Raw genomic sequence first — 16,566 nt, forward strand, 5'->3', positions numbered from 1 at the left:
ATTTGTCAGCTCACAAAAAGAACGTAATTTGATATCATTAGTCTATAAAATACGGCGCATCAAACCTATTAAGTATATATGTGTATATAATTGCACCAGATACATTAGGTACTAGAAAATAACTTATCGAGGGCCGATGTAGGTATGTATTATAACCCTCTTTGGGGTCGATAATATCAGTAATAATTTGTAAGTCTTTACGTCAGCTATACATAAAGCAGATAGCATCCGACAGTACAATTTTAAAAGTAAATAGAGGGGCGTTACCATTTATCTGGATCATGTGCTCTTATGTATAGCTATTTTCATTTAACGTTTTGCATACAAAATGCATTCACTAGTAATAAATATACACATCCTGACTGTAAGGCTGGCTATTGGACGTAGGGGCTTTTTGTCGAACAGACCACGTACGCCTTGATCCGTCACATTTATCAAACCGTCCAAGTCAATATAAGCATTCATGTGCCTTTACTCCCCGAGAACGAGTATGATGTCGTTTACAATAGTGCCCATTTCTGCAATGTAACCCTCGATAATTGTTCGAATAGCGTGATCAAACGTTCGTAAGTGCCTTGTTTTGTAACATGAGCTAAGCTGCGTAGCGCACTGTCGCTTAATGCTCTAATACCACCCAGCGCAAAAAGCACAGGGATCCGGTATTTCTGCGTAATTTCAATACAGCACACATTGAAGTGACTTGTGTGATCCAGATAGCTTCACATATCGTTCAAACAGCTGGGGTACATTTGACGTGCTGTGATACTGTAGACATGCGGTATTCCGAATGTTTTCAGTGGTTGTCGAAGGTCCATGAAAGCGGTAATAAATCCCTCCATATTGGATATAGATGTGACGCATAGATGATTTAAAATGTCCATGTCACTCATTGGTCGTAGTAGATACGGTTGTATGGCGGGATAAAGCCACAATGTCAGGCTGTTTACGCGTGGCACTTTGAAGTCGGTAGAAGAAGTGTTAATAGCTAGTCTCCTGTGTTGAAAAATCCGATTCATCAACGAACAAGGTTTTCTCTGAGTATGCCGATTCTTATATATAACATGGGATAGAACTGCAGTGGAGACACGGTACAAACCATCGTTTGTGTAGAGCATCCTTAAAGCATCAGTTTCATTTTGCGTCTTAATTGGTAGCTCGGTTACGAAACGATTGCCGGTGTCGTATCCCAAAATCTCGAGATTTGTCGCAAGACTGTTGATAAGGTCCAGCACAGAAGTGTCGCATCCATTTATGCCAAGCCGCCGTAAATTTTGGCAACATTGTAAACACCTTATTGATATGTCGTCCAGTGATAGCTTTCGCTTTCAGATCGAGACACACGAGTGCGCAGTATTTGCTGGCCACGCTAGAATCTCCTGCTTGATTTCTCATTGTTGAGGTCGTCCGTTCTCGCCACGCTTTTGATATCTGTAAGCATGAGACTTCGTCCCCTTCAAAATTAATGATATGAGGCGGTAAGTAATTTTTAAAAGGGAGCCTTGTCATAAAGTGGATTCGGTTTTCGTTTTTCTTGATGGTCTGCTCCTTCCCGATATTATTTGATGCTCTTGAATCGGACATTGCCTTTCGGAGTGAATCGTTGTAGGTTGCAATTGATTCGTGTTGGTGCCCGTACATGGAATAAATACTACATAGCTGCTCGGATATATCCAGCTGCTTATCCAGACGAATATGCAGTCATCTGTTCCGCGTCAGTGAGTGCATGTCCGATGTTGCCTCGCATCGCATGCGCATAGGCAAGATCATCCGAAAGCATGAGAGACCGACTTGTCAAAGTTGCAGCAAGAATTCTGCATGGTTGACAATAAGCTGGTAGTCTTGAGCAGCGATGGCCCTAATGAGTTTCGGGATTGCTCTTGCAGTAACTCTATGAAGATTGAGGCGGTCGATCACAGGGTGTAGGACGGTGGCGATACACATCCAACTCTTTAGGAAAAAGGTAGAAGAGAAGAGAAAAAAGAAGAGAAAGAGACAGAGAAAGAAAATCGTCTTGATATCTCGAATAGCTGTGCAAAGATATAAAAAACATTGTTTGCAGAAAAGATCAATTTTTAAAACATTACAATTGTTGCATGTATTACCCGCATTACTTTTGAATGTGTTGATCGTTGAGAGCTAAAGTAAAAGCTCGCTTTTCCCTATACACAATGGTGTGAAGCATGATCATCTAGTGTTATTCATGCCGCTACTTGATATACGATTTTTGACGCTATATTATAATTATTAAAAGCTTTTAGTCCGATAAGTGATATAGCAGGCATCCCCACGAGAAATACACAACATTGACCAAATCATGAGCACTCTCACTCAATCAGAACGTGGAATCTATTAGGGCAAAGAGTCCAATGTGTGGACAGCACTGCTCGCCACCTTGTGCGAAACTGATCGTTTGAGTCCCGCCGATATCGATCACAACAATGACGACAAACCACTACCAACAGTGAACCACAATCACAGCGATTCTCTCTATATTCAGCTCACCGCTAACTGTGAAATACAGTACATCACTCGATAATTCTCTCCTTGCTCTTATCATATATCTTTTCTCTTTCTCCCTTTCATATTGCGATCATCTTAATCATCCATCTGCACTTTCTTACCTTTCTCACTGGGTTTCTTAATTGTTCGACGTCCCTGTAACAACACTATGTATTCATGCATCAATATTCCGTACCGCAAGGAAGCGACCGTATAGCTGATGGCGATGGTCAACCCAAAATAAAACCGACATTTGAACAAATGGATGTACTGTAGCACTCCCCGCGAATGATAATTCACGGATCGGACTTGCGTGTTAAATGTTTCAACTAACGTGGAGTTATGAAGAATTCTTCAAACTGTCAGAAGCAGTGGTGCATTGACAATGGTGTGTTTAATTACAATTATAATTGTTAAATTTGACTTGCTATAAGTAAATAGAAAGTAAATATTGATTTTGAGAACTGATGAACACTGACAATGATCGGCCGACCCTGCTTCTTTGATCGACCATGCAGCAGCGTTTTATTAGTAGTACATGCAGTAGTAGTAACAGAGTGTTGGTCAGGTCAGATGAAAATTTTTATGCATAAAATGCACATGTAAAACTGTTGAGAATTTATCCTATTCATGAGTGCTTTAGCTCTCCGTAGCACGAGTAATCCGGTCTGTGCATCTTTTTGCTGATACACATGGCATATAATACTTCATGAGTTCTCAAAACAACGAGACAAACATAATAATTAACAGCGGGATATGGTAAGCTACGTAGAGGAGAGAGAGTCAATAAAGTTTCATATTATCGGCTGTCATAGTGTTGCTGTAGTTAAGGAGCGAGGATATACATCATGAAGAGTAGATAAATCACAAAAGTACACTGCAGCATACTATATTCACTTGTCAGTTTTTCTTGATTCTTGTATAATAGGAAGTGGGCTTGGCTCAATCTTATACATGTATGCTGCTGAAAGTTCTTTCCTAAAGGTAAATGATAAAAACGAATTTTGGCCCACATCAAATTTTAGTGTCATCCTACCCATCACCCGTACCAGTTGAGTGTAAAATTAGACGCTTTGCTGCTAATGCTCTTCCCAACGCGCATGTAAGCAACACAGATAGTGGTGTCGCTGAACACAAGAAGTCCTCTTAGATAGAACAAAAATGACGACGACGACGACGTCAGGAAGATGTAATAGCTCAATGATGTCGAGCAATTTCTTTTAAACTTAAAGCTAGTTGTAGCTACATACTCAGTGCTAGGTAGAAAAGAGTTAGATTGCGAAAAAAAGAGCAAGCATAAAGCAACTTTGGTCGAGCAGCAGGGTGTAGCTCGAATAAAGCTCTGTACGGCTTGCACGTTGATGTTCTGAGGCTTATGTGGAAATGATAGGGAGATCATTAGATTATGATTGCCTATCACGAACTTTGTTATAGCCGCACCTAGTTGGTAGCTTTCCTTGGTTTCATCGATCAGGAGGCACTTTAATCTTCTGCGTTGCTTCTGCGTAGTGGAAGATGGTGGTGGTGGCCGGTGCGTGGGTGCGTGGTACATGACGTTGGCGGGGTTCTCGTCATCACAAGAAGAATAACCGCGGCTGAAGTGGATTAGCGTGTATTACTCAACAAAGACAGACGGTGTAAGTAAGGCGGAACAGATCTAGGAACGGTTCCTGAAACAGGTAGAAAAGTCTAATGACAAAGATAACCGATCAAAGGCAAACCTATCAGGAATGTGGTCGTTGCATTTTATATATAATACAACAGCCAGGACAAAAGCAACTAATAGTAGCAGCATCGTGTACCCCAAAAACCCTAGAGCGTTTTTAGACAACAGAGCACCTCAACTCGTGCTCCCTTTCCTCCTCACCCCTTCCCCCCCAACTTTCCCGCCCCCACAACACTATCGCCTAAAATAGTGCCGGTTCCTCTTTTTTATGGAGAAGAGTGAGTGGAAAAGAATTGGCGGGAAATATAAATCAGTGCTTGACACGTGCCACTACTCCGACATTACACCACCCACTCACACACAAAGAAGATAATGCAGTTATGTCATAACATAAGCCGGGTTCACAGGGCGTAGCACTAAAAGCGTGAAATCCCGAATGCTCTTTTATTTGCATGAGTTGTTGATCTACTATTCGGATGCTTGTCTGGTAGAGCAGATTAGACTGCTGCTGCTGCTGCTGCTGGCACAGATAGGATAGAAAGAGAGAAGAGAGCGTCGTCATTATTGCGGTCACCAATGAGTGTCAACCAACAATTAAGCCGTTTTGTCCTATTATAGCCAGTGTGGCACAGCGGCTGCCTTTCCCATTACTTGCCCTCCTTTCATTGGTGTATTGGCACGCGATTATTTGTGGCAACAAATTTAACGCCAAGCTCTCTCTCTCTCTCTCTCTCTCTGCGAGAGATGATTTTTATTTCATCATTGCCCAGTCGTCGTTGTGTTGCCTCTTAGTAGTGAGTCCCCCCAAATTGAAAAACCAGCCCAGTGGTTTTGGCGCCAAAAAGACAAATGACAGTATTGCCAGGTCAAGATGCAAGTTCTTGGTAAAGACAAATAAAGCGCTACTCTAATGGGCAGTGCTAAGCAGCAGCAGCAGCAGTCTGCTTTGCGGTACAGAGCACTATTTAACTTGCATCTGGTGATTATGCTGCATCTCGGGTATACAGTAGATGAAAGATGGAGCTACTACTGCTGCTGCTGCTGCTGCTGCTAACTCCATCCATACACGGTGTAAACGGAATCATAGGTCTATTGTTCTGGCCCTTGCAGCACCACCCCGTCTTCCCTCTGTCTCTTGTCTGACTCATTAGTACAATCAAATTATAATCAGAGAGGGCCCTCTGGGGGAATAGTAGGAAATCATAGGGTCACGATCTGCGGGTGTAACAACCCAAGTAATTGCTTACTATATATAAGTTCCTTCTTGTTCCTTCTGCTCGCTCTTTTCCCTCTTTTGCGCTTGGCTTTCTCCTTTTTCATCCGTATAGCACGTTCCCTGTCGATTGTCTCTCAGCAAAACTGCGACTTGCAAACCGACAAAACCAATTGACGTAACCCTTTCTTTCTTCTTCTTCTTCTTCTTCTCCCCCTTCAAAGCTTTTCTTTCTGAGATATACGGCCATAAAAAAACAAAAAACATAAAAAAAATAGTATACTTTTACGTATCGACACTCTCCACCACAAGCAAACTCTTTTTGCCCCAGCCCATTCCTTCATTTCCTTTTTTCTTTTTCTTTCCACGTCTTATATTCCGGGGGCCATTCCCAGCCTTGACCATCCCCGCACCATTATTTTCCGCCTACTATCACTACTATTACTATTGCAATACTAGACCTTGTCAAAGGGAAAACAACGACCGTTACAGTACACGCACGATTGACGAACGCACATACGAACGAACGACTTAGAGCCTCCACACTGTCATCATCATCATCATCAGCAATCGAACCCAACGGAAAGAACTCCCTTTTATTTGTGTCAACCAACAACAGCAACAAGAACAATCAAACGAATATCTTCTTTACGACTACGATACCACTTATACACACCCAAAAAATTACTTATTATGATGGCCGACTTTAATACTGAACCTATCATGCTTCGTCACGACTCGTCGCTGGCCGCAGCCGATGACAAAATGATGCTCTACCAGGTAATCTATCGCTAATACTTCTTGTATATACCAAGTCTTGCCAAACGGTGATGTCGGGTTCTATTTTCTTCCTGTCTCCTCCCCTCGCCGCCCCTCCCCTCTCTCCCCCCCCAAAAAAAAAATTACCACTTTGTACATATCCAGCACAAGCGCTCTTGTTCCCTTCCCTTCCCGTTGCACAAGCACGGCCCACCTCCGCCATGTGCTTTCCAATTGTCTTTGTTTTCCATGTGCATCTTCATATGTCACACGTACAGCGCACTTTCCGCAACAACAACAACAACAACAACAGCAGCAGCACGCACCTTTCTCAATGCCCTCCCTCCCCTTTGTAAGCACAAAAGACACAATCCTAAAAAGATGGCGCGTGCGCAAGCAGTCCATTCTCTAATTTTTTGCTATATATTTCTTGGCTCTTGGCTTACATCGTTTGGCTCTTCTTCTCTTTTCCATCACTTATCCTTTCTTTTTGCTTATGCATCCTCGTCTTTCTCTTTCTTCTTTACTCGTAGCAACAACCAACGTGTTTCCCCGAAGAAGACCGTGGAGACCTCATGATGGACGTACCTCAGAACCTGGGTCCGGAACAAGTAACTTATGAGTTCCCTCCCAAAGCCCGTTTGCAAGCCCTTGCTCAAATCTATGACAATGACCCCGCCGACGACTGCTCATTCTTTGACGAATCGTCATTCACAACCACTTCCACTTTCACCAACGATCTTCGCTCTACCTCTGCATGTTCTTCTCGCCATTCGTATGCAACACTGTCGCCCCCGGTCGACTACGCGAACGACCATTTGGACCGTTTCTTTGATTCTGTTCTGGATCAAGTGGTTAGTTGTAACAACCCTATGGAACGCCAACACCAAGAACAGCAAATGCATTGTGACACCAACAGTGACGAAGACGACGACGATAGCTACTTGGTGGACGATGGTCGGTTGTCTCCCTTGGAGTTGCCTGAGCAAGAAGAGCAAGTACGTCGCGACCGAGAACAGTCGTGTGACTCTACGGCTACAGTCAAGCAACAGGTTGTAGCCGCTCCGTGCTCTTTCCTAGGCTCTGTACGCGAAGAGCAGCCCCGTCCTCATTCCCATAACCAGTGGCCTGAGCATCATCATAATCATCGTCAAGGTTAATATAGAGTTTGTCAGCTTATAATTTGCCAATTTATAGAATAGAAATATTAACGTATCATTGTTTTATTATTTTCGTCATAGGCTTGTACCGTGGTGGCTTCCAGAAGAACAACAGTAGACCATCTGCTGTTAATTCAGAAGATCTGCCCGTCTTTTGCAGCGAGTCCGAATTACTGCGACGACCCACCACGTACTCGTCTTCATCCTCGTGCGCAGCGGCGAGCGACATGACCAACGAATCCCACATTGTGGTGATCAGACTCAGTAAAAAAACTAAAGTCTCAACCCCCATCATCGACCGTTGCCCCAGCAGCCAGACCACTTGGAGCAGCGACGAAGGCTATGATGACAACGACGACGTCGACGGTTGCAGCAACAAAGAACTGCCCATCGAGTCTGCGTCCATCTTTCTGCCTTTGTCCGACCAGGAACAAGAACATTTGATCCACAACGATATACTGCGCAGCGCTGCCGCAGTCAGAATCCAAGCAGCATGGCGCGGATATCGTTTCCGACGACGACAACAGCAACAGCAATTCAAGATCAAGCCCAAGCATCGATTGATGGTTGACGTCGTACGTCTCTGTGGCCAAGTCCACCGTCAGCAAATGAACCGTGTCCAAACCCGTCTGCATGATGTAGAAGACGACCTGCGCGAAGAAACAGCGATGCGGATCGCTTTTGAAAAGGCCATGGAAGACATGACTGTCCTTGTAGACCAGCAACAAAAAGTTCTGTACGACCGGCTTGAGCAAGAGATCAACATGCGCCAAGTCTATGAGCGCAAAATGGAACAAGCACTGCTTCAAGTCGAGCCTCTCGAAAGGAATATCCGCAAGGAAGCCAAGGCCCGCAATGAACTGCAAGGCATGATGACACGTGTCCTCGAACAGATGCATGACATGAAGCGAGAGCAAAAGGCAGAGACCGAGGCTCGCAAGAAGCTCGAGCAGCAATTGTCAGAAGCGCATGCCGAAATTGAAAAACTGAAACAACGACCGACTGCTACTGCTATACGTGTCAAGCCTGCAGCCGCTACTACGGGTCAACAGCCACGGACAGGATTGACAGTCCATGCTGGTGCACGCAGCGTGTCATCCATGGCAACATCAGTACCTAGCAGCAAGTCCACCGTGTTACGACGCAACAACGCGGCACAACGACCCACTTCCAGAGCAAGTTCCCGGATGAGCTCTCGGACGGATACCACCACCACCACCACCACCCGGACCACCACAACCACAGCTACTGCAGGCACTGCAGCTAACAAACGGTTGATACCGAGGACAACGACTCCTGTGTCTCGAAAGAGATAAAATTCATCATTCATAATTTTCATTTACCACCTCCCCCACCCCTTATAGATACACTTTCTAACTCCCGTCATATTTTTCATTTGTCTTCATTCTCTCTTCTTCCCCACCCCTTTCTGCCTTTTTTCTATACTCCTCACTTATTACTTCTTCAAACTCATCCATATTACACATCCTCCCCTCCCCACTCCCCACCAACCCCCCCAAAACATAAACAAAAGTGCTTATATCACACATACTTTATGTTGCAATTAGCAAATCTCTTTGTATGACACCCTTTCTTTTCTTCTTTATTTAATAACGTAGTAAATCATTTTTGATATGAGGAATAAGCTTCTGGAAATTAGTCTCCATTTTTCTGTAAATTTCTCATTATAATTATTAATTGACCTATTCAAAGTTATTCCTCCTCTGTCTCTAATACTGATAGTAGTAATAAAATTAATAACCCTTCCATACAATTCCTTGTTTGTTTGTTGTTGTAACGTTAGATATGTACATACAGCACTGCGTTTACAGTAGCACTTTAATGCAAGCAAGCTGCTGCTGCTGTTTTTTTTTGTTTAGGTCCATAAAAATCAGCCACATACATAGACATGCAGTGCATGTTTGTATGCTTGTACTTATGTGAGCTGGGTCGTATTATGGGAAGCACGATACAATACAACATAGCATCGTGCCCATACCCTCTCTCGCGAACGCACAAGAGTGGTATGGTTTCTGCTGCAGCACCTCACTCAAATATATTAAGTGTATCTTAGCTGAGCGACACTCACATATGAAAAGAAGCAAGTTATTACCGGAGATAGGAGTAAAGAAGAGCGACGGCGATCCAATAGTAGAAGAGTATGCAAGCAGGGGGGCGTGGGTTGGACGTTGTTGATAGTTTCGAGGAGAGAGAGAGAGAAAGAAAGAGAGCTACGTAGAATGCCTGAAAAGCGCGCCACGGAATCTGTAGTAAGCTGTACATGGGTCGACGGATAGGATGCAAGTCCATGTATGCTGTACACATACAGTAGCACTGGTTGATGAATTTATATTCCTCTTTCTCCTTTTCTCTCTTACTCTTTTTCCTTTTCCCCTTCTCTATCATATCATATCATATCATACATACTGCTTATTTACTCTCTTTCTCTCTTTTCTTCCTCTATCCCTTATATCTGTCAATCGTCATGTCAACAACAACAGCTGGCCTACATAGAGGCTATTCATGTCCATCACTTGTATCGGCTAAAACCACAAAACCGATCCAGCACTCATTATCTGTGTCGCTGAGTGCATGTCAGCAGCAGCACCAACTTTATCACCGTCATCACCATCATCACCCCAACCACCAGCAACAGCAGCAGCCACCGCAGCTACAGAGCAAACAAAAGCAGACAATAGACTTGAGAAAAGAAGAATTAGAAGAAGATGATGACAAGAAACCAACGAAAGAAGAAGAAGCAGTTGTAAATGAGCAACAAGAAGATGATAGTGCCTTTAGTTTGTTGACTGAAGCCAATCTGAAAGAGCACACCACTCTAGTATGTAAACAATCTTTTCTATCCATTCCACGTTATTTATGTCTACAATGTGGATGTGTTAAAAAAAGATTTTCTAAATATCCATTCGAAAACATGGTGCGGCAATAGACTGCTTATGGACGCGAAAGTCGACACCGACGAGTCAAGTGCTATGTCGACTCACAGATGCAGCTGCTGCGTCTAGAGGCCGAACTAGAGCGGCGACGGCGGATGGAAATACGGTCCTTGGTCCCCCTTGACACCCACTCCTATGACCAAGACGTCATATTATCTGCGAACGACTATAACGATGACCATCCTTTCGAAAACAATGACGACGACGATAAAAACAGCAACAACAGCAATCATAGTGAAGATATTCATAACCAGCAACGGCGAAAATCATCATCCAAACTATCCTCTTTCAGCCGAGTGCGACGTTGGTTTAGTCTTAGAAAATCCCCCTCCTCTGCATTACGTTCTAATAGAGGAGCAGAACAGCAACAGCAACTGGACAAAAACAAGAAAAAATACACGATTTCGTTTGAGCAGTATCAACAAGAAAAGGCTGCGCTTGTAGGCCAAGGCTTGAATGGCTTGAGTAATCAAAACATTGCTCGAGCTTTAGGCGCAGGTGGATTGGCTTCGTTGGTGTTTTCGCCTTCTCCATCACCTGCTGACGAAAGCCAGATCACATCGGTTATTACTACGACTGCATCGCAACAACAGCAGCATAATCATCAGAAACGGGATTCGGGAGTATCGCTGTTCTCTAGATCCACTAGCAAAAAAGGTGGCAGTGGTAGTGGTGATCGGCAAATGGTACCAGGACAACAACAACAACAACAGCACAACAGCCACTCGGGTATCAGTCGAAGTAATAGTTTTGTTACGGCACGGTACCCCAAGATGATCCATCTAAAGGCCCTTCGAGGCGCGGCAATCCAAGCCTTGTCGTCTGATTTCTCGTTGGGCGAGGAAAGCATTTATTGCTGTACGAATTCATCTGACCTTCCAAATTGCTGCTGCCCGCGGTAACTTTTTTTCTCTCGCTCTCTCCTTAATACACACAACCCCATAGCACTTGCACACATCACACCATCACACACGCATTCAAACACTTCCACACACTACTTGACTAACTCTTCTCTCTACTAACCCCTACTTTTCTGCATATTCCGATGGGGTATGTTTCCCATCCCCTTCTTCTTTTTTATTCAGCATCTTCTTAAATTAACCTCCCCCCCCTCACAAAGTCATTTCACTTTTGTAAATTTTCCATATTACACTATCAACTCTTCTTCACTGGCTGTTTGTAATATAAGAATAAAAGAAAAGCAACAGTAGAAGAGACAATTTTTCTCTTCCACACAAAGGAGACAATCAGTCAATATTTAAAGAAAAGGTAAAGGAAAAGTTATTATCAAAACAACATGGTAAATTAGAAAAATCAATAATATGTATATTCTATTTCCTCTCCCTTTTAAAAGTAATATAAAAATTTATATCAAAGAAGCATCTACAGCAAATTATTATCGCCATTCTCCTCCGTCGTCGTCATAGTGAAGAGCCGATAGCTCCCTCTCCCCGCTTTTTCCTCCTTACATGCCAAGCATGCCGCCGAATTGACTGGCGTACTGCATAGGTCGAACTTGTGGATGTGGCTATAAAACACATAACAGATGTTTTTCAATATATGATACTATTTTTCTTTGCTGAGGGTTATGACTAAAACGTACCACATGCTCGAATGTAACGTAGTCTAATTTGATATCTGGTGTGATATTGATGTATGCACCTTTGTTTCCTACCGTATCGCTATATAAGGACGCATCAGTAACCAAATTTCGATCAGAGTATGACCCGCTCCGCCCGGCCGAGTTTAAACAAAGCTTACCAGTAATTGGGTGCAGAGAAGACAGTAACACATTTGCCATCATGCTCAATGACATAGCCATTTTCCTTGACTTCATGACTACGTATCAGCATATCCAAGTTGTTTCGATCCAAAAAGTTCTTTGTCACATCAGGGCCAAATTGAATGCCAACACCACGTTTACTTGCTCCTCGTCCAGGTTCTGGCTGAGGATCCGACCACAAAAGCTCACACATCAATCCATCTGTGCCCGGCTGTCGTTGCCCTAATCGATCAATCTTGCGGATATCATCTAATGTGACATCGTCCTTGGAGAACAGACCACCATGTACGACAAGAATCTTGTGGCCAATCACGTGTGCCAGTGGCAGTGCATTGAACGTTTCCGAGAACAACTAATATGTAACATGCTGTCAAAAAAAAACCGCCGTCCTTCTTTGTTTCTCTTTCTTCCTGGCTACAAGAATTAGATACCTTGAACATCATCTCACTAAACTTGGCCTTGACTTCACCTTCGAAACCATACACCTTGTTCATATTGTCTGTCTCGTGATTACCACGTGCAAGGTACAATCGCGTAGGATACAACCACTTGTATGCAAACAAAGTAAGAATGACTTCCACAGAGAAACTGCCACGATCCACGAAATCTCCATTAAACAAGTAGGCGTGGGTGTCGCTGGGATAGCCATTAGTCTCAAAAATATTGATGAAATCGTAAAATTGGCCTAGAGCATTATTATATAAAAAAAGAGCAAGTCAGAATAACGACGCAGTTGTTGGAGGGTATTTCGAAGTTGTTTCTTTACCGTGAACATCGCCACATACGGTCAAGATGCCATCGTCAGGTACACTCACATCGATCAGCGACGGTGCTTCCAACATCATTTTCCAAATAGTCACAATGATCTATTGATACAGGAAACGCAACCCCCAAAGTTTAGTATGACTAGTCTAGTCCAAAGCCCAATCAATGAAAAAGGTGTACCGCAAAAGCATATTTCTTGTGGATCTTCTTTTGGTTCTTGAACCGCTCAATCATTTGCGAAACAAAGTCTGGTGTGATTTGTATTTCGTCTTCGATTTCCTCGAGTTTGGGACCATCGTATGAACTTTCAACCACTGTCAAAAGTAAACGCGTCAATGAGCGAAAAACATATCTTCCCCAGACGATACACGCACTTGCATAGAAACCCTTCTCCTTCTTAACATACCTATGCTATTTACGTCCAATGTTTCTGCGACACTTGGGGTACGATCATCATGCTAAAATGTAGCCACCGTTGGATCAGAAAATGGGTAATACCATATCAGATGTTTTCCCCTTTACCTCGATCGCCTTTTCAAATTCGATACGCTTCACGATCTTGGCGCATTCATCCAATTTGGATTTGGCATCTTTATCACCAGGTGCACGTTTGGATACCTAGCTATGTTTTTTAATAACTGAGCACACAATTGCACCCTTGCTATGCACATATACCGTACCACTCTCAAATCCTTGAGTGCTTCCTTGAACTTGCCCAAAGCCATATTGGCAGTTGCGCGGCGGTAATTGGCCTATCAAAACATATACGAATGTGTCAGGGAGAGCTTTTATACGCAATTTTTTACTGATTTTATTCTATTTTTGCGCAATTTACCTTCGTCAAAGCGGGATCGATTTTCAGTGCTTCTTCGGCATCGCTATTTGACATTTTGTAGTATAAGTACAGTTTACCAGTCCCTCCATTCTTATAATGATTAGCAAAAATGTTAAAAGTAACACAAACTCACGAAATGGCATAACCATAGGCCTCTAACTTGAGGTGACAAAAAGCACGGTTTGTGTAATACGCGGCGACGGTGGGGTTAAGCTCAATTGCAGCAGTATATTTTTCGATCGCTTCAGGAAAATGCTTTTCTATATATTTGTTAATTTCGCTTGAATTAAAGCGTTCTTCTCTCTAATGTCCTTATTGTTCTTCAGAAAGAGAGAGATATATGTATACCAGCAAAAAGCTTGTTGGCTTCAGCCTTGATCTGATCTGCCTTGACTCGATCGGATTCAGACACAGTCATATTTTTTGGGTTAGTGAAAGAGAGAACGGAAAAGGTACAAGCAAAATCTCCTCCACACTTTTTTTTTTCTTTTTGCTCTGTGACACATCAAGACGTAGAGTGTACTCCGCTAGGCCAAATCATCAGACAGGCCGCATTTTGGATAGAGGAAACGATGGATTCTTTCCATGACAAGAGATATAAGCCCTTTGTTGCATTTGACAACAAAAATTGAGAGACTCGTGCATGAAAAGAAATTCAGGAGAAAGGAAGGTGATCTGTGCTCCATCGTCATACTATTATTATTATTCTTGGCGATCCAACAGCGAACTTTGTACTAGCTTGATGCCGATCAAGATACCCCAAAGCGGGCATGAAGGAAATGCTCTAAGGCTAGTTCGTCAAAAGATGTAATCAGATTCCTACCGTTACTTCATCAAATCGCTGTTCTCTTATGAGATATGTAGCTGGTGTGCGTACTGCCATCAAGAGTATCTCAAAAAACACAAAAAAAAAGGACATATATAGTGATAAGTACGGATATTTCAGCTTTCCATAATACTATCGGACAGCTGTTTTGAAAAGCATCTATTTGACATGGGAAACATGTGCCATGTTATTACGCCACACAGAACAATGTGTAGAAATCTCAATCATTGCTCTCTCTCTCTCTCTCTCTCTGCGGATCGGCGTTTGAATAGTTATGCGTAGGCGTTGCTCCGTGTTTCGAAAAGCTTGCCCAGCCGTCGTTCGTCTTTACATACTTCGAACTCCCGTAAATTCATTTCCTCCCTTCATCTAACCCCACCATGGCGTCCGCACTTTTCTATAACGAAAACGACGGTTACATTGACGGCATTCTTCGAGGTTACTTTTCTGGTATTCTCAACCAGACTCAGTACCTGAACTTTACTCAATGCGAGACTTTGGAAGGTTAGTTTTCATTATTTTTCCTCGGTGACGAAAAACAAGTGACACCATTCAGCAATCTGTCTCTCTCTCTCTCTATATATATATGTTATTATTATATCTAATTCTTCTACACGCACACACACATATACACATGTGTATAAATATACGCGCTTGAAATATAGATTTACGCCTTCAAATTGGTGCCACGGATTATGGCACGTTGCTGCAAAACGAACCTTCACCACTCGCGACATCGACCCTGACGGAACGATTGACAGAACGATTGGTTGAGGAATTCAACTATATTCGAGCTACTGCTGTTGAGCCTTTATCCAAATTTTTGGACTATATCACGTAAATATCTCTATAAACTGAAGAACAGGGATTTGGTGAGCAAGAAAGGTGATATAGAAGGGCAGCTTTCTTATTCAAGGGTATATGTGCTTTGTACGATAGGTATCAGTACATGATTGACAATGTCATTTTGCTCATTACCGGTACACTTCACGAACGCGATACCCATGAACTGCTTGAACGTTGCCATCCACTGGGCAACTTTGAATCGATGCCCGCGTTGTGTGTTGCGACGACGGTGGCGGAACTGTACAACACGGTGCTTGTCGAAACACCGCTGGCCCCTTACTTTGCCAACTGTTTGAGCGCGCAGGATTTGGACGAGCTCAACATTGAGATTATTCGCAACACATTGTACAAGGCCTATCTCGAAGATTTTCATGCCTTTTGCCAAACTCTGGGTGGTCCTACGGCTGAGGTCATGGGCGATATCTTGCAGGTAACATATGCCCCCCTCTCCTTTGATGATTGGAGTACCTTTTTTTGTATATTATAAACGAAAATGCAATTACTAACGAACGGGACTGAATTATATACCAGTTTGAAGCAGATCGCCGTACAGTGAACATTACAATCAACTCGTTTGGCACCGAGCTGCCCAAAGAAGACCGCAAGAAGCTGTTCCCCACCATTGGCCGCTTGTTTCCCGAGGGCAATGCCAAGCTTGCTGTTGCTGATGAGTTTGAACAAGTCAAGGCCACGTGTGAAGTGTTTCATGTGCGTTTGGGTTGATAGTTTAACATCGTTGGAGAATACATAAGAAGAATATAAGACTAAATAATGTGGGTTGCTTTGACTTAGGATTACCGGCCCTTCTTTGACGTGTCGACGAGTGGCAAGACGTTAGAAGACAAGTTCTTCGAGCATGAGGTGTTCCTGAACCGACTTGCCTTCCAACAACAGTTCAACTACGGCGTGTTCTACTCGTACATCAAGCTCAAGGAGCAAGAGATTCGAAACATTGTGTGGATTGCAGAATGCATTTCGCAGAACCAAAAGGATCGAATCAACAGCTATATCCCGGTCTTGTAAGCCTTCCCCTACCATCATCTTCACCGCCCTCATGTCTTTTCTTCATTTTGTCTTGATATTCGCCTTTGTCTTTTTTTTCCTATCTCACATAAAAAGAGTTGATATAAACTTCTGGAGAGGAACAAGCCAGCACCAGATATTGTGTGTGGGAAAGAGAGTGAGGGCAAACAAACAGTGCCACGTTCTGGTAACATGAAGATATGCAGGTTTGAAAAAAGCTGGGGTTATTATGGGTGG

General features: G+C 43.2%; 4 protein-coding genes across 4 annotated transcripts; 3 read left to right on the forward strand and 1 right to left on the reverse strand.

The window, feature by feature from the left end:
* The first annotated feature begins 5,598 nt into the window (after positions 1 to 5,598).
* On the forward strand, positions 5,599 to 9,071 carry BDB00DRAFT_799490 (uncharacterized protein). The gene is made up of 3 exons (XM_053121691.1): positions 5,599 to 6,158; positions 6,671 to 7,292; positions 7,379 to 9,071. Exons 1-3 carry the CDS (start codon positions 6,072 to 6,074, stop codon positions 8,611 to 8,613), a joined length of 1,944 nt encoding a protein of 647 aa, XP_052985040.1. The 5' UTR covers positions 5,599 to 6,071; the 3' UTR covers positions 8,614 to 9,071.
* A 711-nt stretch (positions 9,072 to 9,782) lies between these two features.
* On the forward strand, positions 9,783 to 11,153 carry BDB00DRAFT_867392 (uncharacterized protein; the record flags this gene model as incomplete). Its single annotated transcript, XM_053126337.1, has 2 exons — positions 9,783 to 10,136; positions 10,245 to 11,153. 2 exons carry the CDS (start codon positions 9,783 to 9,785, stop codon positions 11,151 to 11,153), a joined length of 1,263 nt encoding a protein of 420 aa, XP_052985041.1.
* A 267-nt stretch (positions 11,154 to 11,420) lies between these two features.
* On the reverse strand, positions 11,421 to 14,086 carry BDB00DRAFT_799494 (Metallo-dependent phosphatase-like protein). The gene is made up of 12 exons (XM_053121692.1): positions 13,983 to 14,086; positions 13,768 to 13,894; positions 13,635 to 13,677; positions 13,480 to 13,551; positions 13,322 to 13,417; positions 13,206 to 13,257; positions 12,980 to 13,113; positions 12,801 to 12,900; positions 12,466 to 12,719; positions 12,013 to 12,386; positions 11,855 to 11,933; positions 11,421 to 11,779 (listed from the first exon to the last, which is right to left on the reverse strand). The coding sequence occupies exons 1-12, from the start codon at positions 14,050 to 14,052 to the stop codon at positions 11,717 to 11,719; spliced, it is 1,464 nt and encodes a 487-aa protein (XP_052985042.1). The 5' UTR covers positions 14,053 to 14,086; the 3' UTR covers positions 11,421 to 11,716.
* Positions 14,087 to 14,711: 625 nt separating this feature from the next.
* Positions 14,712 to 16,564, forward strand: BDB00DRAFT_402928 (ATP synthase subunit). The gene is made up of 5 exons (XM_053117250.1): positions 14,712 to 14,964; positions 15,126 to 15,297; positions 15,400 to 15,736; positions 15,838 to 16,014; positions 16,099 to 16,564. The coding sequence occupies exons 1-5, from the start codon at positions 14,841 to 14,843 to the stop codon at positions 16,327 to 16,329; spliced, it is 1,041 nt and encodes a 346-aa protein (XP_052985043.1). The 5' UTR covers positions 14,712 to 14,840; the 3' UTR covers positions 16,330 to 16,564.
* Positions 16,565 to 16,566: the final 2 nt, after the last annotated feature.

The sequence above is a fragment of the Zychaea mexicana genome (genome assembly GCF_025766255.1).
Source record: "Zychaea mexicana strain RSA 1403 chromosome Unknown BDB00scaffold_4, whole genome shotgun sequence".
Classification (NCBI taxonomy): domain Eukaryota; kingdom Fungi; phylum Mucoromycota; class Mucoromycetes; order Mucorales; family Lichtheimiaceae; genus Zychaea; species Zychaea mexicana.

Excerpts from the sequence above, each read along its gene's own strand:
- BDB00DRAFT_402928 (XM_053117250.1), top strand. The coding sequence starts at position 14,841 with ATGGCGTCCGCACTTTTCTATAACGAAAACGACGGTTACATTGACGGC. Across the intron at positions 14,965-15,125 it reads TCAATGCGAGACTTTGGAAG|ATTTACGCCTTCAAATTGGT; the intron begins GTTAGTTTTCAT and ends CTTGAAATATAG. Across the intron at positions 15,737-15,837 it reads TCATGGGCGATATCTTGCAG|TTTGAAGCAGATCGCCGTAC; the intron begins GTAACATATGCC and ends ATTATATACCAG.
- BDB00DRAFT_799494 (XM_053121692.1), bottom strand. The coding sequence starts at position 14,052 with ATGACTGTGTCTGAATCCGATCGAGTCAAGGCAGATCAGATCAAGGCT. Across the intron at positions 12,720-12,800 it reads CGTATGTGGCGATGTTCACG|GCCAATTTTACGATTTCATC; the intron begins GTAAAGAAACAA and ends ATAATGCTCTAG. Across the intron at positions 12,387-12,465 it reads TTAGTGAGATGATGTTCAAG|TTGTTCTCGGAAACGTTCAA; the intron begins GTATCTAATTCT and ends GTTACATATTAG.
- BDB00DRAFT_799490 (XM_053121691.1), top strand. The coding sequence starts at position 6,072 with ATGATGGCCGACTTTAATACTGAACCTATCATGCTTCGTCACGACTCG. Across the intron at positions 6,159-6,670 it reads ACAAAATGATGCTCTACCAG|CAACAACCAACGTGTTTCCC; the intron begins GTAATCTATCGC and ends CTTTACTCGTAG. Across the intron at positions 7,293-7,378 it reads TCATCATAATCATCGTCAAG|GCTTGTACCGTGGTGGCTTC; the intron begins GTTAATATAGAG and ends TTTTCGTCATAG.